This window comes from Streptopelia decaocto, assembly GCF_964273445.1.
Source record: "Streptopelia decaocto genome assembly, chromosome: 13".
In the NCBI taxonomy this organism is placed as follows: domain Eukaryota; kingdom Metazoa; phylum Chordata; class Aves; order Columbiformes; family Columbidae; genus Streptopelia; species Streptopelia decaocto.
This window is the reverse complement of record NC_138668.1, coordinates 13,752,385-13,776,273: the sequence shown is the minus strand read 5'-3', so window position 1 is coordinate 13,776,273 and position 23,889 is coordinate 13,752,385. Positions and strand designations below refer to the sequence as shown.

The 23,889-nt window shown below is 39.6% G+C and overlaps 1 protein-coding gene across 1 annotated transcript in view; it reads left to right on the top strand.

Moving 5' to 3' along the window:
• GRIN2A (glutamate ionotropic receptor NMDA type subunit 2A) overlaps window positions 1-23,889 on the top strand; it is a gene marked incomplete at its 3' end in the record, with an annotated part of 164,781 nt that overhangs the window by 79,299 nt on the left and 61,593 nt on the right. The window contains exon 3 of the mRNA XM_082064546.1: window positions 14,689-15,281. Coding sequence (XP_081920672.1) covers window positions 14,689-15,281 — 593 coding nt within the window. The remainder of the gene's footprint in view (window positions 1-14,688; window positions 15,282-23,889) is intronic.

The window sequence follows — 23,889 nt, the reverse complement described above, 5'->3', positions numbered from 1 at the left end:
GGCACCGGCCTCTCCTTTGGGGTCACGGCTCTGCCAGCACTGACAGTCACTGCACACCCTTCATCATCCTCAGAGCAGAGCTGGCTGTTTTTCAGATGCAGGAGACACAAGGGCGTGTTGAAGCCAACCAGACTGATTTTTGCGCTGAAGTGACCACGAAGCGTTCACATGAATGTTTCTTCCAGCTGCACCACGAGGGTGACAGCTGCCCATGGGAGGGGACAAATTAGCGGTCAATAAAAAGGGGGCAATGGGACACATTGTTTAAATAATTTTAAACACAACTGGCTTTAATATTGGTTAGCATTCGTTGGCCTGAGAAATCTGAGCAAAGTCTGCCAAACTGTGTGTTGTCATGATTTACAGGATTTCCCAGTCTGTGGATTTTGGAGTACAGAAGTTGTGCAATGGCAAAGCACGTTAATGAGGAGGCCTTGGGGCAGTGTGCCCTCCCGAATTTTGATGAGAAGCTAAAATACTTGTTCCGAAGGTCTAGTGGTTGAATCACATACCTTGCCAAGAAAGTAATGGTACCTTGAATAATAATACAAAGACATAATAATTTGTAGGAAGTTCCATTCAATGGAGATGTCCTACGGTTTGCTAAAGCTTGGTAATGGAGTGGCTGCTACACCTTCCTACGCAGTTATTTAAAGATATGGCTTACTTGTAATGATTTAGTTTTGTCATTCATCTGTGTCTATCCCTACCCTACCCCATGATTTTCTTATAGTACTCCAGGACATAGAAATTGGTCAACAGACCCTTTCAAAAGAGGTACATTAAGCTCTTGGTGAGTATGGGGGCACATACCAGTCTGTGTAGGGACAGGGCTCTGAAAACCGGGTGATGAGTGTAAAGATGGTTGACTTGTCTGATTTTTGTGGTGAAGGGAATAAATTAAACTGTTTTATGAGTATGTAGCCAGCTGAATCAGATTCACTAACTAGACTTTTGCCCCACTTTGTCATCAAATACCCTGAGTCTTTCTGGAGATGCTGCTGAGTTTGAGTGACTGGGCCCCATCAGTCTGCATTGGGCAGAGCTGAAGCCTGGTGGTAAATAAAAGTGCTCCTGGTTTCATAGAAACACATTCCTCAGCTGCTGCTTGGGGAGAGGACAGAAGAGGTCTGTGTTAAAGGTGGTAAACTGTGAAAACATTTAAATAGTTTGGGCAATTATCTCCTCCTGGTGAGAGGGAAGGTGCAGCTGGTGTGGGCTTCCCAGCGCAGCGGGGGCATTTGGCGGCTGCTCTGAAAGGAGCTGGAGAGCCCACAAAGCCTGCTGGCATTGCCGTGGGGCAGGCAGGACCCACTCGTGTCTCTTCTGCTTATTTGATGAAGAAACTACAGTCATTTTTAGCATCATCTTCTCAAATTCTTCTGCTCGTTGTCTACCAATTGATATGAACGAGTTAACGAAAATATCTCTTATGCATCCATTTGATTTCCAAATGCACTGCTGTATGCACAAATATCATTGCTTAGTTGAGCTCTCATTTTGATTTAGTAGTCTCATTTTCAAGTAATTGAGTCCTTTCTTATGAGCAGACAATACTTTTCCGTAGACACTTATTTCTGTCAGAGCACCAAGTATCTGTATGTTATTTTAACGATTTTTTAAGAAATTTATGCTTAATTCTATGCTTTGTGTTGAATTTTGCTCATGAATACTCCATAAAATCTGCTCTTTTTTGGGGATTTAAGTGAGGTTGTAAGAAAAACAATTTTTCATAAAAAAAACCCCAAATGGAATATTTTAACTGATCACCACAAGCTGTTTGATATTTTCATAGTAAGCAAGAAAATGTTAGTGTGTATTGTGTCTATGAATGACTGTATAATAATAAATTTAACTCCTTTATGAGATTGCTTGGACAAAAAAAAAGGATCAAAGGAAAATGTGCTGTTTAAACTCCTGGAGAGGGATTAAGCCTCAGAGTGCAGGAGTCTTTCAGTGTATGTAATTTTATACATAGTGTATTTTACAGGTTTGGATTTTTATCAGACTATGATAGAAGTTAGAATTTTTTATCACTGAATTTTATTCCACTGTCAGACGACATGTTGTCATTTGATATGCTGAGATAAAATGAGGACAGTTTTGTCCTGTGTTATGGGTATGTATAACAACATATTATCATCCATATATAGTAGTAAAACCACCTTTGGACCAGACTTATGGTCACATCACAGTATCACAGTATGTTTGGGATTGGAAGGGACCTCAAAAGATCATCTAGTCCAATCCCCCAATGAAAGAGAAGAATAGAAACTATGGATGATTTCAGGACATTAAATCAGGTGTGGTGTTGTAATGTGACTTGTGCTACATTATTCTACATATCACTGGGCATAAATAAATCTTCTGGGCTGGAAGGTTTACAAGGAGATGCATTATACTTGCGTATTCTAAGGCAGCACTCCTTATTTCAAAGGAAATATGTTATTTCTTTGAAAATTGATAGCTGTTAAATTGCAGCTTTTGTGAAAATGCCTTTTTATGGTACGGTCACTGTGCAAACAGTCTGAGGTGACATATTATTGCTGGCTAAGCCACAGTATTGAGTGTAATGGCTAATTACTGCTGTAATTTAGTGAGTTAAACTCTTACTGACCCTCACCATTTGATTTGAAATCATGTTATTTTTAGTATTTGTTTACTAATTAGCATGGTTAAGAAAATGGTGAGCTGTGATTTGTGTCTGGTCACCTGTCACATTGTATTACCTCTGCTCTATGCTTTTTAAAAAATATTTTCTGAAAGACAGTACGAATTCAAGTGACAGAGGATTTCGTGTTTGTGTTTTCGAATGAGGGTGTATAGTTTAAAATCATGTAGAACTTTCATAATTAGTATTTTTATCAAGAACTAGTGGTTGTCCAAACACTTATTAATAATACATGATCCACAAATAGTGAAAGAAAATATCTGCTCCTACCCATGAGGGAGTTAATTTGTTTTGCACTAATCATTGATTTTTAATGGTGGCTTCGGCACCGAATGTTTGTCTGGGGCTCTGTGCCAGCCCTGGGCACCAGAACTGGTGCAGGGTGTGTTGGACATGGCTGAGCTGTCACCAGAAATGGCTTTTGGAGATGATGTTGTAGGTGAAATTGTTTCTCATGGGATGCCCTGCGAGGCGTCTGTGGGGAGCAGGGAGCTCAGCAGGTACCTGCACACCCAACCCTTCTGCGATGGTTTCCAACATCTCCCTGTCTTCTCCAGGCTTGTGCTGAGGAACTTGCAGTGGTGGGGATCCTGCTCCTCTCCTCCACTCCTGTTATCCAAGGTCCTTTGCAATAGCTCAGGGATTCTGAATTCGTTGCCAGCGAGTGTGCAGCCTGTGCCAGGCTGCCCTGTGAAAGGAAAGCTGAGTAGGGAAAAAAAGATGCACATTGTGGGTTGTTGACCCATTCCCTGCAAGCATGGCTTTGGTAACATTAAGCATAGTCGCTTGTTCTTTGTAAGTTTTGTAGTGATACTTTAGTTCCTAGAACTTGCTCCTGTGCTGATCTTTAGCAACCAAGTTACTCCCATAGAATCAGGGAGGATCAGAGCAGAGCTTTTCTCTACGTGAGCTTATTTCTGGTTATTTCTCGGAGGTTTCTAATGAACTGACAGCTGCTTCCAATTGGAACAACAAATGTCTGTCCACTGAGAAGAATCACAGATCTCACCTGAACTTCCAGCCAGAATTTGTGCATTTCATTTTTCTTTTCTTTCCCATTTTTCAATACACACTGTGCAGGGAGACTGCTGTATTTAGTAAAGATTTCAAAAATCAACACCTTTCTCCCTGAAATGAGCTGTATCTGCTTCTGAACACAGGACCATCCCTGCTTGCTCAGTAAATCCATCTTCCTCACACAAAAAGGGGGAGATTCAGTTCAGCTTCATTATTCATCATCTTTTAATTAGCTGTTAATGTAACATGAAATATCATCATCTGGCAAACTTGAAGTCACGTTGCTTTTCTATAGAGAATTATGATTCATGGAGAGGAGTGCCAGAACTGCCTGGTGAGAGCTGGGTGGTGGAATCTTCCTCGCTTCTTCCATGTTTCACCCATATTCTGGAGTTTTGGGGGAGTACATTGCTAAGAATCAGGTCACAGCTTTTCATTTTCCTTTTTGGTATTGCATCCTGTCACAGTAAGCCATGGCTAGTTTGAGGGTCAATCCTACAATCCTTATTTTAATAAGATGTTTAATCATAGTAAAATATTACACGTGCTGTGAATAGCAAGTATATGATGGGAATGGTGAGGCTGCTACTTTCAAGCCTCGGTATTTTTCCAACTGGATTTTGGACACCAGGAGGTCCATGTGTTATTTCTAAAAGACCTGCAAAAAGAACAGTCCTGTAGTCGGTGGACTTAAAATTGCCATTCTAGGGTATGGCAAGGAGACGCAAATGGGGGGTAATCAGGATACACTAGTTAAAGGCAAAGCACAATCCCTTGTGTCTATTACATTCAAATCTAAACTGCAATTGCAACTTTCTTAACAAGCTTTGTTACCTAAGGTCCCTGACATGTAATGTGAGCTCATCTTTTATGTGTGGAACTGAAGGCCCTTAACAACTGGTAAGAAGAGGTGTTTTGTTTGTCAGCCATCCTACACAAAAGGCTTTTTCCCAAAGGAACCCAAAGGGTTGGCATCTAAATAAATCCCTTTGACACACAATTCCACTAATGAAAATGAGCCAGTGCTCCCACTTTACTCTAGTAGATCATCTATTTCAGTCAACTGAGCACTTAAACAGTTTTCTGAGGACACCCGTGGTAACACAAGTGAAAAAGGCAATGCCCAACTCTCACATCTGGGCAGATGTTCCTTTCTGCACCCACCTTTGGGGGCTGTTGAGCACCCTGAGCTCCCATTGAATTTAGATGTCAGGGTACTTACAATTGAATTGCATTATGGATACTTGAAGAAATCTATTAACTGTCGTAGACTACATTGAGATTACTGAAAAATCTTTAATGTTTCCTACCTAGGTTAGAAAAACTATGAAGTTTATTTTTATATTTTCATAGGGATCTATAAAAGTCATCGATTTGTGTGGTGTTGTGCCTATCTAGGAAATAGCTATATGTGTAGTGTTGTGAAATGTAACTATTAAAAACTTCAGGCATTAAAAACATCAACTGAAATAATATGTTTTGTTACTTATTTGTATTCAGTACAAGGGTTATTATGTCTCTTCAAAGTATAAAGTTATTGTGCAGGTTAAGAAGATGGCTCCAGTCCTCTTCACGCTGCACTGAGCATTGTACAAACATGTTTTTTTATAGCTGGAAATGAGATACTCAATTTGCTATAGCAGTGCAGTGTTTACTGTATCTAGTGTGACTGTCAAATCTGCAATAATTTCTAGAAAAAATGTCTATGCCTTGTAAGGACCCAAACGTAGCATTCTGAACATTTCTTGAAGTTATGTTTTCCATCTGATATTTACTGTAAAGCAGAATCATGCTTCAAGATATTTTGCCTCCACTTAACTAAGGAAAAGTAACTTGGGCTAAGCGATTTTATAGAAGAAATAGTTTTACTGCACACATAAAATCTCAGTAATTTAAATATATGGTGCTAAAGCTTTTCTGCCCGGAATATTACTTGCTCATGGGAACAATGCTCAGTAAATCTCTTGAGATGTGTTATTCTTGTAAGTAAATGCATCCTTAAACAGAATGCGCCAAAGAAGATGCACATTTAAATTAAAGGTCTGGAACCACGGGAGTAGAATCAGAAAAAGTAGATGCAACAGAGTCTTTTGTCTCCATATCTCTGTTATATTAACTTACCTGCCATCTGTCCCCAAATGCAATGTTAAATGCTCTTGTTCTTCTCTAGTTGGCACATTGATATTGTAAAGCTGTAGATTCTGCCCACAGCTGAATTCTTCTGATGTCCCTTCTCCTTTGGATGTCATAACTCTGAGCGCTGGAGACTTTGCAGCTGCTTTGGGACAAATGTATTTTGTTTGGTGATTTCAGCTGTGATTATTGGAAGGCTCTGCAACAAATACCAGTGAAATATCATCCATGGGTAGTGGACTTTGGGCTATGTTCATATCAGTAGGATTCATTCTAAGATATACAGTTCGCTGCCCTCTTGCCTTAAGCTGGGGTGATATGTAAATATTGATATAGATCACAGATGTCAGAAATTGTGTAACTGAATTTGCTTCTGACCTGCTGCTCTTAAATGTAAAATGGCAAAGGACGTTCATTGCTAGACTGACGGGCTGACGACTCACTTTGAGAAAACCTGTAGTTTCTATTAGCATAACAGAAGAGCTGCTGTAGCTTTGCCCAGAGGCCAAAGATGATGCCTAAAGAGGAGACTATAAAGGATAAGCATAAATGGAATTTCCCTTGAGTACCTTCTCTTCTTCAAATCTGCTACTTGTATGTAAGAGCAGAGGAGCACACTATTTTGAAACATTCCTTCTAGAAGAATTTAAAAGCATCACGCATGCTTTACCTGCTTCAGCGGGCGGGTTGGACTAGATGACCTCCAGAGGTCCCTTCCAACCCCGACCATTCTGTGATTCTGCTTTGGTTAAGTTACCATGTTTTTGTGATATTTATTTATTTATTTATTTATTTATTTATTTATTGCCTTCCGAGGCAGATCAGTCAAGTTTCAACCTCTTGTTTATCACCCACAAAATGCGTATTTCTTGAAGAGATCAAGAGTTTTGAATCTCTCATTTTATCATCATCTTCCTCTACTACTTGAATATATCCCACAAATCTCTGTTGCTGTGGAAAGCTGCTGTGAATGGCTCCTTGAACTCTGTTTAACCTTTATCTTAAAAAATTTCCTTCCTGTCTGTCTGTCTGTCCTCCCCAGCTATCCCCTTGCTATTGAGTCCAATGCTGTTGGAGCAGTGCAGGTACACAGGGGTGGCCAGTCCAGGAGTCCAGGAAAAACACTGTTACAACCACACAGTCAAAAATTAAATTTGCTTTTTATTTCTTTTATTTACTTAATATTTTATACTCACCATTTGGTGAAAGGGGGTGGAGGGGGAGGTTGTTTGTTGCCTTCAGTTTTGCTTGTTAAGTGTAGATTTATGGAAATGACTTAGTTAATGGTTTTCTGGCTTCTCATCTCAACACAAGTGAGAAATATTTTAGCCTTCAGTTGGGACCAAATGTTTTCAGATAAGGAGAGGATGTCTTAAGGCATTTTATTGATATTTAATATGCATATCTTTCTAGATACTGTATGGCATTTATGCACACATGCAACACATACTATAAGTAATCAGTTTCTTTGACTTGATTCAACTACCTTTAAATGATAAATTGTTACTAATTCTGGATCTAATGCTGGATTCCTGGCTGTAGCATATTGAAATGTTGTTGTGGGTAAGTAAAGTTTTGATTCTGTTTCCAGGATTAATAGTTTGGATGGTGTTGGTTTTCAAGCTGTATGAAAATCCTTTTGCAAATATTGCTGTAAGCAGGTTGTCGTGCAGAATTTTCTTGTGCAATATTTGTACTAGATGAGGTAGAAAATTTGAACAGAGAATCAGACTTGTCTTCAACCACTCTAAGTCCTTGTTCTGAACCACTTTTCCTATGGGCTTGGGATATAAGATGCATATCTAAATTACCCTGTGATATCATCTTTATAGTTAAATGGTTAGTGTGTTAGATACCAAGTAGCTGGAATAAAAATTTATCATAACATCAGTTCTTGAAAATTTCCATAAGCTACTCAAACAACATAAATTTTGATTCCACAGCAGAGCAATGTAAGCACATGAAATTTTGCTTTGCTAAAATACTACCATTAAACTGAAAAAATATTAGCAAATAGACACATTTTAGTTTAGTGGGTACCCAAAACCATGTCAACTAAATTGGATTCTAGCAGATTCTGCAGATGGTTCACAATAATTTGTGTGCATGTTTCAACTTACGAGTGGGGTAGAGCAAAATTGATTTTGATGACTGCTTAAAAAAAATAGGCAAGTGCTGTAAAAATCTGTTAATCTGACAAAATGTGGCTGTTGCACTTTTTAAAGACTGATGACGTAACCCTTTTGGGTAGTAAAGTTTTTAAGATTAAACTATTAGAATGAAGCTTTATTTGTTGAAAATTTAAAAAACAGAGATTAGCAAGCTTCAATTTTTCTTGAAAGAGGACGATAAACCACTGTTTTTTCATTTGCTTCTCTTTTTGGACTTCCTTGGGAATTTTTGAATCTTCCGTTGTGTCAGAGATCCATCTGCCTGTACCAAAACCTGCTAGAAAGGTCTCATTTTGAAACCAGACAGTTAAACCCCATACACAGGGTTGTTTTCAGTAAACATGGCAATTAACAGCAGGATTGTTTTGAAGATATATCATTAGAACTAGCTGTCTGCTCCAAAAAGTAATATGACTCACTGTTAACTAAGTGCTTTGATTTTATATCCATTAAAATTCCCCCAATTGCCCATGAATCAAGAGAAGCTCATCTCTGATGGCCTTATGGGAGCAGATGTGGTTCAGCTATATTAACTAATTGATTTGATAGATAATTCTCTATAGTCATAGACTGAAACTTGAGGAAGGTGAGAAATTCCACACAGCCCAGCACGGTGCTTTAGTAGTAAAATATGTAATATCTCAACACTGGTGTGAAGCAATGTGAACACTGGCAAATAATGGGCCAGTGCAAATGTAAGAGAGTGGGACAGTGGGGATAGGTATTCTGTATACCAATAGTTTTATTTATTTGCTAGAGACCTATCAGCTGGCAAATTTGGGTGGTATCCTTCATTCATCCCATGTCTTTGTGGTATTATATTTCTAGAGGTAAATTATGTGAGTTCCAATTAAGCCTTTGAAAGCATTTTCACTTGCCTGTCCTGGTTGAATGGGAGCTCAGACCGATACACCACAATTTCCAATGCTGAACAACCCATGAATGGAAACCCAGAGAGCGTGTTCCAGCCCAGGGAATGGTTCATGAGCTCTCTGCAAAACTACTCGTCTTCCATAATTATGTTTTTTCACTCAGATGGCTTGTTGAGTTATTTTAATTCATTAGACATGACAGTCTATTATTTGAAGAATGTAAAAGATCAAAAACCAGTGGACTCCACAATGATCTGTAGAAACCCTGTTCTTATTCCTTTGTGTTTGTTTATTTGCTATTCTGGTATAGAAGAAATAGTGACCACCTTCAACTCTTATAGGGTCAGATAAGTCAAACAGGTAGTATAAAATTAAATGGATACGTTAAAGAAAAAACAAAACAAACCCTACCCGTTCTTTAGCAAAATTCTTAAGATGAAACCATGACCTGAAAATACAGAAGCCTCTGCAAAATGAATCCTTGCAGACTCCCTCTGGAAATGGGAAAGAACATGCTTGATTAAGCCGGTGCTAACCTTTCAAATTCGTGTTTCTCTGATATTTATTCCTTGAAATAATAAAAGGGGACATGTCAGATGTCAGGAAGCCATAATGTACTCCCCTGCCTGCTGCTGCCCTTTTCTAACTTGAGTATTCCTCTCCCAGAGCAAACTTTTAAAATAAAAAGTAAGGCCTTGGTTTGTCCTTTTTGTTGACCTTTATATATTTCTTGGCTCTGCATTTGCACCAGTTAAAGGAAGTAGGAAGAAACTTTCTATCAGTTTTCTAGCTCTGCTGGAAGGCCTTAGTCTTCTCCATGACAAATGGTGAGACACATTCACAGGTCCATGCGGGGTTCGGCAGAGAACCCTGCGGGTGGGGGTCAGGCACGTTTTTGCCATGTGGGAGACAGGAGAGGACAGGTCCTTGGGTAACAAGTCTTTTCTGCTCTTGGTAATAATTACTAAATTATTTCCACCCTCACACGTTGCTCGGCTTTGCCTGAAAGTACATAATTTTGTATAATTTCCCCCCAAATTGCTCCCATGGTGATAATGGGGGTGTTTTTTTCCCTGGGCGCCTCAGTGAGATGTTTGTGTTGGGAATTGCATGTTATACACTGTTAATGAATAGAGGCAGGAATTTAAGAACTCAAGAGTTTAGAAATGTGCAGGGTGTCTTGGGAGGCAAGGTTTTCCTTTCAGCTCCTCCGCTTCAGCGTTTGCATTTACGGGCAGCTTTTCGTGGGGCTGTACAGTACCACAAAGCAAGACCGTATGGCTGAAACCAAATTATTAATGACAGCTGAGTACAACTCACTTCACATTTACCTGGGGAGCATTACATTATTTCAAGTAATCCAAGAAAAATGGTACTAAGTTAAGACACTGAAAGATCCGTTATTTACCTACTTTGAGATCAGTACAAATAATTTACTTCTGTATATTTTTGATGTGATGCAAAAGCAGTCAGGTTAAATTCATGACTAATTCCTAGCTTTCAGTTTTTCCCGTCTTCATAAAAATGCTAAATAACCACTATAATTCATTAAACAGGAATCAGCTTGCACTGTGTATATAGACCTAGCACCACTTGCCTTAAATCTGTTATAAAAATGGACTATTGAATTTACAGTGGTGTAAAATAGGAGAAGAATCACTTTTGCTGTGCCTCTGTGGAAGATAAAAAGTGAGTAAGAATTAAGTAATTAAGATAAGTTTGAAGTCCTACTTGCAGTCCTGTCATTATAATTTTGTGTCTAGCTGAATATAATCATCCTCTGGATTGCTTTCTAAACCATATTTCAGATTGGTTTTTGCTCCCTGTCATAATATTGTCTTACCAGCAAAACAACCGTCCTCGACAAGTCTGCCAAGTGGAAAATTGATTTGGTCTTATGTTGACCCCTGTTTTGTTCTGGTTTGGCATTTCATTTTCATGTAGCAAAAGATATACTATTTTATAATGGATAACAAACATTCTCTAACTAATCAACTGCTGCAGGTTTTTCCTGAGTAGGAATAAAGTCCTGGCAGCGCTTTCCTCAGCAGCTGCTGATCCCGTGGAAAAACTGGAACTGGGAAAATAAGATGTCATGGAAATAGCTGAGGAGGATGTTTGGAGGGAAATATTCCTGTAATTTGTTGGAATTGAGGAAGTGAAATGTGCAACTCTGACAATAGTGATGGATTTATAGACGCAGTACACTAATTATAAAGCAACTTGCTCTAATGTATTAATCTATGAAATGACAGCAGCAGGGAGAGCTGCTGTTTTGTGCATGGGCATGGGAACTCTGAAGTGCCCTTCTCTGGTAATGACAGAATTCTATATTTAATACAAAATTGAACAATAATGGTAAGCAAGAAGCAGTCGAAGGATTGCTTCCTTCTGGTGTGAAACGTATGGGGAGATGTTTTGCTATAACCTGTATATTCATGTGCAAAACAGAAGGAAACAAAACCTCTTCATTTGTTCTTTTCCTTCTCTTCTCATGGCTGTTTTTCTTTACATGGCTGTGGTAGAACCCAGCTAAGAAGCTAGAACAGAAAAATCAAACAAAGCATAGCTTAATCATTTCCACAACTACTTCTAACTAATTTTTTGCTCTTGTCAGTGTAACATTCTTGGGATTTTCATGCTTTGAGATTTGTGTGTGGAATTTGGATAAAAGTTTATTGTATGGGATAGGGAGTGCAGCTTCCCTGCATCCTCCACCAGTAGTCTCAATAGTGGGGCCGCTGAAGAAAGAAGATAAACACATTTCTGATGTAAAGATGTATTACATCTATTCCTACTTCAGCAATGACTTAGATGGATGTCTTGATAGATGGCAAGATGACAGTTAAATGAAAATAACTGAATAAATTTGTTTTTTTTACAAATATCAATTTAGTTTGCTTTTGAATACAGAAAAGTACAACTTAAACGCTATGTGTGTAGCAAAATACTAGGTCTGTATAAAGCAGAGGAATAATGATGCTTTTTGAGACAAATGTGGAGCTTTAAAAACCCCAAAATGAACAGTTCTGTAGAAGTTTAAGGATACAATAGTTGAGTCCCTTATAGTTTTATTTAGTTATTTGCTATTTTTTCAATAAACATTTTATTTCCCCCCCTAAACTTAATAGATAATATGTCCTTGAATATTCTCCTTGTAGGCATTTAGATATCTGCTGAATTTCCTAAGGCTGCGATATCCTTTTAATCTTCCATCTGTTTCAAATTCATCGCAAACACATACAGTCAGATCTTCACCTCTATAAAAACATCACATGCAGTCAGTGGAGCTACATGAATTTCTTCAGATGAGAAGTTATATGGTGTTTTCACCATATAATTATATTTTTGTTCCACCATTCTGATCACAAATTCATTAGAATCACCTGATTTTTGACTCAAGTTGACATTCACAATTATGTGGAAAGGATTCATGCATTATGGGTGGGAACCGTACAAAAATGTTATATCAAAACTCCTTTTGTACGCTCCTTTTCTAAGGAAATGTTTAGAAAAGGCAGGTTGGTATTTTTAGTGCTCTCCTTGTGTTGTCAGGCTCCTGCAATACGCCACAGGCCATTGTGCACAAGACCTTTGTTCGTGGCCAGGACAGATGCCAAGGGCTGCACTGGGTTAAAAATGCGATGGAGGGGTTGGGTGGCAGCTGGAAATGCCCACGTGCGTTGGTCTCTGCCCTCAAACGCTTCATCTGCAGGGACCTTCCGGGAGAAATTCCTTCTGGTGCACAAAGGACCCAGGTTATGGATTGTTTGAAGGAATTATTCCACTGCATTAGTAGCCATGAATCCCATGGAAATGCGGTAGAGTAGAAGGATGTGCTGGAAAGAATCTACTTAATTTATTGTGAATTGCTTATTTTTACTGTTATCTAGCATAATCACAAGTAAAAAAAACAAAACAAAACAAAAAACAAACAAACAAGATAAAAGCTGGAGAAGAAAATGAAAGTGATTTATTTTTGCATTCCCATATTTTTTAACATTCAGTTAGGAAGTTACAGCGAACTTGGATTCATGGTGTTGTCTCCATATATCTAATTTACTTTTTAATAGTGAATCAGTAATGAAACCGTTAGATGCTGACTTTGAGCAGATTTTCTGTGTGCTGGGTTTTTGTAGCTGTGTCTTCAGATGAAAAGCTTGTTTACTTGTTTATTTTTAAGTGTACACATCAGGTCACCAGAAAATAGCTCCTAGAAGCATTCGGCAATCAATCCTAATTCAATTCTTCTCCCAAATATGTTTTAGAACATCTGTAATTAACCCCAAACCATTGCAGATCTGGCACTGACATTCAAAAAACTATCTTGGAGGTACCAAAGAAGCCGTGGCCAACAGTTTCATTGCCACCAGTTGTGTGTATTTTGTGCCTTCAATATTAGACTTTTATTGCCGTCAAGCTATATAAAACCCTTTCTTAACACTTGGGAAGTAATAGCACCCCTCATCTTCTATTAAAAAAATTATATATAGATACTCAATTTGCTCTGCATAGATTTCTGTAGATAGAATACAGAACTTGTAGAGCTGATTTACCTTTCTTGCTAATAATTGTATGTTTAACATCACCTTGCCATGAAACCCAAGTCAATTAATGTTTCTGTTCCCTGCAAGTGTGAAATAGGATACCAGTTTGCAACCATATTCATAAAACTCTTCAAATTAAAATCACCTTGTGTGTCTTTCCTTTAAAGGCTGCATAAGAAATCTTGAATGGATAATATCCTATTTTTAAATTATAAGCTTTTTTTTTAATCAGGATTTTGTGCTTTCTGTGTCCGAAAATGATGCACATAAGCTGCCACTACTGAAGTAAATAAAAACAAAGAATTATATGGCTTCTTCTGTGTTGTTTTGGTACTCTAATAATTATGATGTATATAAACCTAAAATGCAAAATTCAAAAATGAATTTAAATCTTACAGCAACTTGGTAAAACTAGACCAATGAAAATTTTCATAAATTTAGTGCCAACAAAATATGTCATTGTGTTGCCTATTTCTGATAGATGTTATTAAAATAAGAGGCACCCATCCCTATGCTGTATAAAGTGTTATGATTACTGTAGAAGCCTAAAACAAATATTAGAAACAGGTTCCCTTGCAAACTGACAGCACAGCTGTGTCAGGCAGCCATTGCTTGAATTTACCTCCACTAAGTCCTTTCCTGAGGACACAGGCACCTTGCTGCTCGTCCCTGGAGCCCCATCCTCTTCATCCTACACTGGGCAGCAAAGGGTTGTCTGCTCCCCATGGAGCGTGGTCAGCACAGAGCCCATGATAAATCTGCTTGTGCAGAGTTTGGCAGCTTCTACCAAGTCCGGTGAACCTGTGGGATTGAAGATCCCTCTGCCATGAGGGCTGGAAGTACCCGCTGCTTCACCTACATACAGCATGTGCACTGCAGTTTATTTCCATTGTGACTAAAACGTGGTATGAATTTACCGGGTCACATTCCTAACAGGTTTGGTGAATCTAAAGCTACCTGCTGGAGATGTTTGACAGTGGTGGCTATCTCTGGGGAGCTTTGTCAGTACCTACTGATTTGAGCTCTTCAAGTGATCAAGGACTAAGACATTTCCTACGTAAATATCTGTTTGTGACTTTTCGGCAAATATTTTAATCAGCTTACTTATGATTGGTGTTGCTTATTAACAATTTAAATATGATAATGCACAGGAAGTTATCTGAATGCAGTGAAGGTCTGGTAGCCATGGTGGATCAAACTGAGAAGAAGATTTAGAGATTCTTTTCCCTCCAGGCTTGTACAATATTAGTAATCTTTCAATGTGTTTGGTATTCTAGGATGTGATGTCCACATTCTTCCAGTTTGGGGCTTCCATCCAGCAAGAAGCCATCGTCATGCTGAAGATCATGCAGGATTATGACTGGCATGTGTTCTCTCTGGTGACCACCACCTTCCCTGGATACCGGGACTTCATCAACATCATTAAGACCACAGTGGAAAATAGTTTTGTGGGCTGGGACATGCAGAATGTCATCATACTTGATACCGCCTTTGGAGATGCCAAGACCCAAATTCAGCTGAAGAAAATCCATTCATCTGTCATCCTGCTCTATTGTTCCAAGGATGAAGCCGTCTACATACTGGATGAGGCTCGTTCCCTGGGCCTCACTGGCTACGATTTCTTTTGGATAGTTCCCAGCCTGGTTAGTGGCAACACAGAAATCACTCCCAAGGAGTTCCCTTCAGGACTCATTTCAGCGTCTTACGATGAATGGGACTACAGTTTAGAAGCTCGAGTGCGAGACGGCCTTGGCATTATTGCCACTGCTGCCTCAGCTATGCTGGAAAAATATTCCTTCATTCCTGAAGCAAAAACCAGCTGCTACGGGCAACTGGAGAAAAATGACCGGCCGTCTCACACCTTGCACAAGTAAGGCTTATTGCTATGAGGGTCTTTTCCTACATAACCGTGGTAATTTCCCATTCTATTGGCGTTAGATGTTTCTTGAAGGAGAATATTGCTTTTTGTTAATCCCTTTAGGCACTTTTTAAGGAATGATTTTCAGACGTTCCAAAGGAACGTGCAAATAGATTTGCTGCGCTGATAACCGCGCACATGGCATTGATGTTTTGTGCTGTGGGAAACAAATACTGCTCTAGATCTGATGTGGAAGGTGACAGATGTTGGTCTTAGAGGGTATGAAGCTGAATGAATAAAATTGTGCTGTTGTGTGCCTCAACTGTGAGGTAAAATTGCCGACACGCTCTGGAGGCTGTGCCTGAATCTCTTGCATCAGCAGGAACCTGGTAATGTTTTAGAAAACAAGAGATGTGCAGCGTTAAGCAGGTGTCCCTGGAAATTATAGAAGTATTAGATTAGTTAGGCAGCTTTTATCACCTAATGATTGAAATCTATCACTTCTGCTTGAGAGGATTTTCTTTTTGTCACCTGTGTTAGAATAACTGTAAAAATTAATCTGCATTAATCTAAGTTGATATGGATGTTTTCTCAAAATAGTTTGTCATATGGGAACTGCCAAGGTTTAAATCTGAATTCTTTGCTCTTTTTTTGCCTTTTAATTATCCCTTTTAGATGTGGTATTCCTGATTACTTCTATACAAAACGCTGCATCATACGTGCCACACAGTAATATATTTCTTAATCTGTTTTTTGAGAGCGAGTAAAGTGAATCTTGCATGTATTTTAATAGCTCTTTACAGTATCTCATTTGGAAGCTACTAAGCAGTATTTATGAAATTTGTTCTGACCAAATAACACAGATGAAGTACTTTCTACAGAAAAGCAGCATGGAATTGGCACAAGAAGGAAAGTCAGTGCTCATTTTATATAAGAGATTGCGGAACAATTTTTATGTTCTGAGATGTAGGTGCATATTATATTTAGATTAGGGGTGGATTGCCATATGATGTCCTGGAACAGTTGTTTTCCATGAAATGGCGTCTTTGTGCACAGCGTTCTTCAGAAGCTCCCTTAAAAGCCAAATAATCCCAGTGTGTGATCCTCATGTGGGTTGTCTTGATGCATTTGCCAACACCACCAAATAAAAGCGAAAGCTGGTGGCATCCCTTTAACCAAATTCTGTGCCCTACCAGTGGGATCTGCATGAAGAAAGAAGCTCACTATTAATATTCAAACACCATTTTTGGTGAAGTTAAATTGTATTCTGTTGTCAGAAGTGTTGGTGTTTAAAATACTGTGGTTCAGTTGGACGGGCAACAAGAACTTAAACCGGTTTTGAAAAGGACCCCTTTGGTTGGGTGATACGCTGGTGTACACTTGAATTAGGTATTCAGGGTTCAGCACAAATTGTCTTTCTTCACAAATCTTTTCTTTTCTCAGTAAATCTGTACAACTACAAGGATAGGTCTTGTGCATGGTAGGGCAGTGAGATCAGAGTTCACCGGGATGTTCTGCAGTGTGCAGTGCTTGGTGCACATGGAAATTATCAATAGGAGAAGTTGTAATGTGGTTAATAAAGTCACCTCCCAATGTGAAACACTGAGCTATGAAGTTAGAATATATTTTCTGTATCGGAGATTCATGGAGCTCCTCCACCACCAGAAGCAGCAGCAGCAGCTGGTTTGAATTTAGAAATGTTAGAATTACACTAAAATGAGTAAACTTTAAATAGTCCTTCTTATGTAATAACTCCCCAAGACTATTCTTGTCACATATAATCTGCAAGAAAAGCAAGTATATAGCAGCATTTAGCAGTGCTAAGTAATCTCTGGGAGCTGACCAGTCTCTCTATGCCAAGGTGAATTACATAAATTCATTGTACTTTCTTATCCTCGGCACTAAATTGTAGGTTTCTCCCTCACATGGCAAATCAATGCCTAAATTGGAGGTTTATTCTGAAATGCAGTCTTTGCAGTTTCAGGTCACAGATGTGTATTTTAAACTGTGCGATAAATGTATACGATGCTGTATTAAGGAGCTAACTTGACCAAAGGGTTTTGGAGCATCCTGATGATGAAGAGGCCTCCAGGAGCTGTAAAGACCTGATGGACCAGGGATCTGTGGTACCATGTCCCCTGTTTTCGCTGGAAATCCCCTCTGGGGAATAGGGATGCTGTTTGTGAGCCGAGGAGCAGGGGAGAGGCTCTGGGAGGTGATGCTTGAGCAAAACCAAGCTCCAGAATGGAGCAAAGAAAGAGGATTTTTAGACTCCATCTATTACAGTGACAGTCTAATTCAGCTTTAAACCCACTATAGTGTTCTAAGGCGATGCCATAATAGCTAATTTGCTTGTAAATGGAGGTTGCTAATGCTTTATGTACGACTTCCCATCTAGATAATGATTTTCATCTCCATTTATGAAGAAATTCTATGTAAAGAAAGCCATGAAGTGAAAGCTCCTCCCCTCTCTTAAATCCTTTGAGTATTAAATTGGTTTGAAGATATATATGTTTTGAAGCGCACAATTTATCCTTCCCCTGTCACTGCAATTTTGAGATGCTTTTATTGGCTTTCTAGACCCAGAAAAAATCAGGTTTGCTTTAGTTTTTGGAATGATTTGATCAGTGTTCATTTCTGATACACATGGGAAAACTAGTTTTTCCCTGTGAATAAAGGATTTAAAATACAGGGATCCTTGTCAACACATTAAACTCACACACAAACATATATACATATATATGTATTGATTCAGATAATATTTTCTCATCTGTGTAAGACCCAGATTCTCCCAAGACAAAAATACTGGCACTAGCGCAGCAGGATAGATAGAATTAGCAGCTCATTAATGCAATGTCAGTTGAACAAACGCTGCTCGCTCTTAAAAAAAGAAAACATGTAAGCAAACAAACAGCAAAACAAAATCACCCTGCCAATCGTCATGGAAAATGCTGCTGCTTTGTGAATAGAAATGCTCCTGCTTTGTCTAGAAGAGTCGTCATGATGTGCGTAAAAGTCATAACCCCAGGAAATAAATTTCACATTTCCAACCACTCTGATCAGTGCATGGAGGGATGGGGAGGACAAAGCTGTTGCTCTGTTGTCGTTATCCTGAAAAGCAAAAAGATGTGTCTATCTGTAGGTGGTCAGGTGTTTACCATGCAGTCTTGACATTTATTTAGATATATTGAGTTTCCAGATAGAACCAAATAATAGCAGGATTTAGAGACTTGTTTACTTTGGTAGCAGGGCTAGAAAGCTGCCCAGGCCCTTCCCATGCACCGGCAGGACTTGGACTCGATGATCCTTGTGGGTCCTTCCAACTCTGGACATCTGATGATTCTATAGTTTCCTTTATTCGCCATCACCCAGCCGGGGAGCAGGAGCAATGTGATGGCCAAAGGGCCGGCTACACATTTATTAGCTGATCCTGATTCATCAAGTTTAATATTTTGATTCAGATTTTAGTACTGACAGATAAATTTTCTTCTTTTTCTTATGGGCAAAATTAGGTATTAAATGGACGCAACGGTTTGATGAATAATCCAGCAAATCTGTTTAATCTTTTCCTGCACACAGATCAGCAGCCAATTTACAGAGGATTTGTTCATTTGAGTTCTGTCAAAAGACTTGGGAAAGATAAATATCATCTGCTTTGTTGTATGATTGAAGATGTATCATTATTCAACTAATCATATATGAAGCAAAATGCTTTTTCACTAGTAACATACTCACTGTGCAGAAAAACAAATGCTATTTACATTCACCTAAGGCTCTCCAGGATATTTTGTTTGTCTTTCCCATTTTGTGATCCCACTGCAGCTCCACTGGAGCCCCGATGTGCTCCCAGGGGTGCATCACATCCCGGGTGGCGATCCGTGATGGTAACCAAGGTTTCAATAGTCACACGTGTTTTGGAGGGAGACAGCTTGTCTGGAAGCATTTTTACTTTAGTGCTTCATTTTTGGTAACTTTAAAGCTTGAAGAAGTTTCAGTTTTTGCATGCTGCTGGATTTGCTTTATTTTCTCCTTTACTACTGCAAGTGCTGCTCTGCAGACACAAACTCCAAGCTGGCTGATGCACCCAAACGGCCAAAGGCATGAAGAAAGCAGCAGATTTCCAGGGTTGACAGTGTATTTAGGCACAGTATGTTTATGCAAGCATGTCTGAATGAGGACCAGGCTGCCAGTCCTAGATGTAGTATTAACAACTAATTTAAGACATTCTGAATTGCAAGGAATTATTATTGTCAACATGAAAAAATGAATGAGAAAAGATACTGAAGGCAAGGAAAAAAGTCAGTGGCAGGATCCCACTTAGCCTCATTAATTTGTGTAGTGATGCTTTCTGTTCAGGAGGCCCAGAAGAGCTTTGTAGCAGTTGGATTGGTACACGGGGACACACAAAGTCTGACTGAGTGCCAAGGAGCAGATTTTAAACATTACTGACTAGATATTTGCACTTCAAGAATTCATGTGCTATAATTGCCCTCTTCGGTAGTATGAGGGCATTTTCCACATAGTTGCATTAAACAGCAAGGAACTGATGAAACTGTTGACCTGTTCCTCTGAAAGTAAAACTTCACAATAGAGGGATTGGGGGGAAAAACACTCCACCCAAGAGATTCTGATGTGGTGCTGGTTTACTGAGGAGGCGAGTCAAGAAATTGTAGATAATCTGTATAAAAATTTTTCCCAGGTTAGGTCTGTTTAAAAAGCAGAAGGTACCAAACAGTTACCAGATTGGGGACTTTCAGAACATTTTCCCCTTTTTTGTGATAATATAAAAAAAATTAAACTGAGAGCAAGCATGGCGTCTGTTCTGGAGTTGGGCAGAGTCGGCCTTGGGGGCTGAAAGCAGGCCTGGAAATTCAAAATATACGGAGCTGTGCAGACAGCAGCCGCGTGCGGGAAGTCAGGCGGCCTCATGGGGAAGAGTTTGGGATGTTTCTGAGGTGGTGGAGCAAAATGGAACCGTATCAGTGCTTTTTACAAAATACTATTGCTAATAATAACAACGTTAAGACACTAAACCTTCTCATGTTTAATGAGTTACACTAGTCTGTGGCACCCTCCCAGGCAGCTGGGCCCTTTCTAATTTTGCTCCCTCCCCTTGCCCCCCTTTCTGAAGGGCTCCCCAAGTGTTTTGCCTTTCGTCTGGCAGAATTGGGGCAAAGTGACTTTTCCAGACCTAGCGGCAACTAATGCTTTAAGAAGCAGTTGGCGGGAGGTACAAGTAGCTGGCATGCCCTTCCTTTTTCACAGTTGCTGAGCATATTGTTCCCAAAATTTTATTCCTCTATGCTGGCTCAAGGCCTAGGGAGATACAGCTCCAAAGGAGGGAGGAGGAGGAGGCTCAAAGAGGAAGAAGAGGAGCTTTTGCATCACTGTGAAGGATTTGAATTTAGAAAAAGAAATCCTACATTAGCCTAAGAGATTAAGTTGTCTTTAAAAATAGGGTAATAGTCTGACAAACGTATTGCTACCTTGTTTAATAGTGTATTTCAGACCTATTTCTATATGTCCTTCAGACCACACATTATATATTCTACATTCAGCATTGCTTGATTTAATTTTATCAGTGTTTTTAGGAAATCTGTTTCTTAATGATAAATAATTTTTCTTGGGGTTTGTATTGATAATTATCCTTCAGATTTCACATTAGTACCATAGCAAGGAATTTAGCTGTTCAGAGCCTCAAGATAAAGAAGAACAAAATTTGGACTCACTCCTGCTCTTTTAGGTGTGATGCTGGGTGAATGCCAACCCCAGACAGGCTGGCTGTCTAGATTATTAAAATGATTGGTTCATACTGTTGGGAGGAAAGAGAAACATCACCAGATGACACACTGGTTGTGAGGCATCTCATCTGCTTTAAATTCCAGTTTGGAAATTCCTTGTTTGGGCGAGTTGGCGGAGAGTTCCTTTTATGAAACCTGTATTTCCCTGAGTCTCTGCTGTTCCTCTTCATTGCCTGCGGTTGTTGCGGGTTTGAAACTTTGCCCCATGGTGAAGGCGGCACTAAATAAAACATGAGAGTCCCCAGTGACGGCACCCGAGGAATTTATCAGGTTTGATTATCTGATCTGGCTGGCAGTGAAGATGGGTCTGAAGTCATGGCAGCGAGGAATCCCACGGGCTTTCTGCTCCCTGCAGCTATCGGGCTCCAGGCTTTATTGTACAGGTCTGGTAACTCGGTTCTCGTCTTTAGCGGTAGCTTAGGAGCGGTGTGTTCTCATCAGTACCCCTGCTGTACCCATTATGTTTTTCCCAGCCAGTGATGGGTTTGGGAGCTGGATACTGGGTGGATTTCACGCTAATTATAAACCAGCCTGTTATTGCAGAGCTGGCTCTGTCCCCGAGCCTGATGAGTCCTGAATTTCTCTTTTAAAAAGTCTGAATCTCTATCAAATTATCATTATAAAATAATGTGCCCGTGGTGCTTTGCTGGACTGGAGCTCAGAGCAGTTTCTCCCACAATCACCCTCCCACCCACCAGAGTGAAGGTTTTAAAGGTATCACTGGGAATTCAACACGTCTCCCCCCTCACTACTCTAGCAATGCATTTATTGGTGGATGCTATAGTGTTGTGAAAAGAGGTTAATGGAGAAGAAGGTTTCAACCTTGGCAGGGGAGAAACCAAAGGATTCTTTGTGTAGGAAAAGCAGCTGTTGTTACTAATTGTGCTCAGTTATTTGGTCCTAGTACAGACAGTTTCACATTTGTATTTCAGTGGATAGACTGAAAAAACAAACAAACCAACAAACAAAAACAACCAACCAACCCAAAAAAACAAAGATAGAAAAATGGAGAAAACATCAAAACAGTTTGGAAGGGAGAAGCGGGGAGATTTTGTACTGTATTAGATTTGGTGAGAGTATTTTTTTGTCATATGTACAATAATTATCACGACTACATTGCATGCGTTTATTTTTAAGGGATCAATTAATTAAGAAGTTTTAATTTATTACATTGCTCCAAGGACTTCCTGGGTATGTGTATATCCATGCACACTATTGCAAGCTTTTAAGATCCAGGTCTTTTCTAGATGGCCTCAATTCTTTCACATTTGTGAAAGTATTTTTGTACATATGACATCTTTTTAATGCTATGATCCTTGCACCTTTCTGGAAGAATGTTTGTTTTATTTAAGCCCTGCGTGGCCTCAGCAGGCACAGAGTGCTGCCGCCTCAATGCGAAGACGCGTTTTGTGGTGTCTCTACAGCAGCGCTTCCTCCCGGCTGTGCGATGCTTTTGAGGGACGGTTCCAGGTTGTGCACCATATTTTTCACTTATTTCTAGCCCCATGAATCTCAAAAATCTTTGTTTCTCTTTCCCCTGGAGCAGCCAGTTGATTGAGCAACTGGTTCAGATGCTGTTGCCTATGGCCGACGTTACCCTGAAAAGGAGAAACAAGGGACTGAGTCTCTTGGCTCCTGCTCTTAATGGGTGAGCAGGAGTAAGTGCAGCTGCTCTAAGGGAGAAGTAAATTCTAAAGTGGTGCTGCAGGGTCTCCGGGAGACATGAGAGCACCCGTCCTGAGGACAGGAATGTTTGGGGGGATGCTCCCTGCCTGGCACCCCCAGATCCAGCAGGCAGGAGTGCTGCGGGGGTGACATCCCTGAGCTTTCCTTCTCTCACTGCTTGTTTTCTCACAGCAGTTTATGAAGGCAGGGCTAGAACTGCTCTTTCTGTGAGACACAGCAAGTATTATGATTCATATTGTTGTTTTGGTTTGGTTTTTTTTCTCCTTAAAAATTGCCCACCACAAAATACACGAAACCTTCTTACTTTTGCTCTCAAATCCTTGCATCTATTAGGGGAATATTTGTGTGTCTTGCATGTATATGTATACATATACATGGTAAATATCAAAAGAAATCCCATAGCTTGCAAGTACATTTGCTGTTGTATAACATCAAAGCAGAATGCCTCAGAGATCCTGCTCCAGGCATGATGGTGGCTTTGCTGGCGTTTCAGCTGTTTATAGGAAATCCCTTACCAAATGCCTTCAGGGTGAAAAAGTCCCCGACTTCTGTAAGAAGGCTGGCCAGAAAGGTGCTCCTGTTTCAGCAGTATTGCAGCCTAGCAAATGGTCTTCTAAAAACTGAGATCTTCTAAAAATTTGGGCCTGATCTTTTAAGCAAACTCTTCTCATGTTTGTTACTGGAAATTAGAGTCAATGGAGTTTTGATATGATATTTACATGATAGGAAGGGCCACCTTATTCAAACGTGCTCTGTTTTTCTGGGTAGAGTCAGAATTTTCATTTCTTTGAGTCTATAAAAATGAAGATGGAAATTTGGTGAGTAGTTTGTAACCTTTGTGCTTCCAAGGCTTGCTGTAAGTACAATGGGAACAGTGTTCTGCTGTGGCGTTTCAACACTTCTCTTTTCAGTCTTGTTGAGGAAGGTGACAAGCAAAAAATAATTGCATAAATGTTTAAAAATGTTTGAAATATGTAGTACAGGCTTGGTTCATTGCATGATAAAAATCTGTTTTGGATTCAGGGTGATAATAGTTTAACTTCTGCCCCCCAAATCCCAATTTTCATGCACGTATCACCTGGCTAATCCTCCTCACAAACTTCAGTTTGCAAAAGTTAATTAAGATTTTAGTG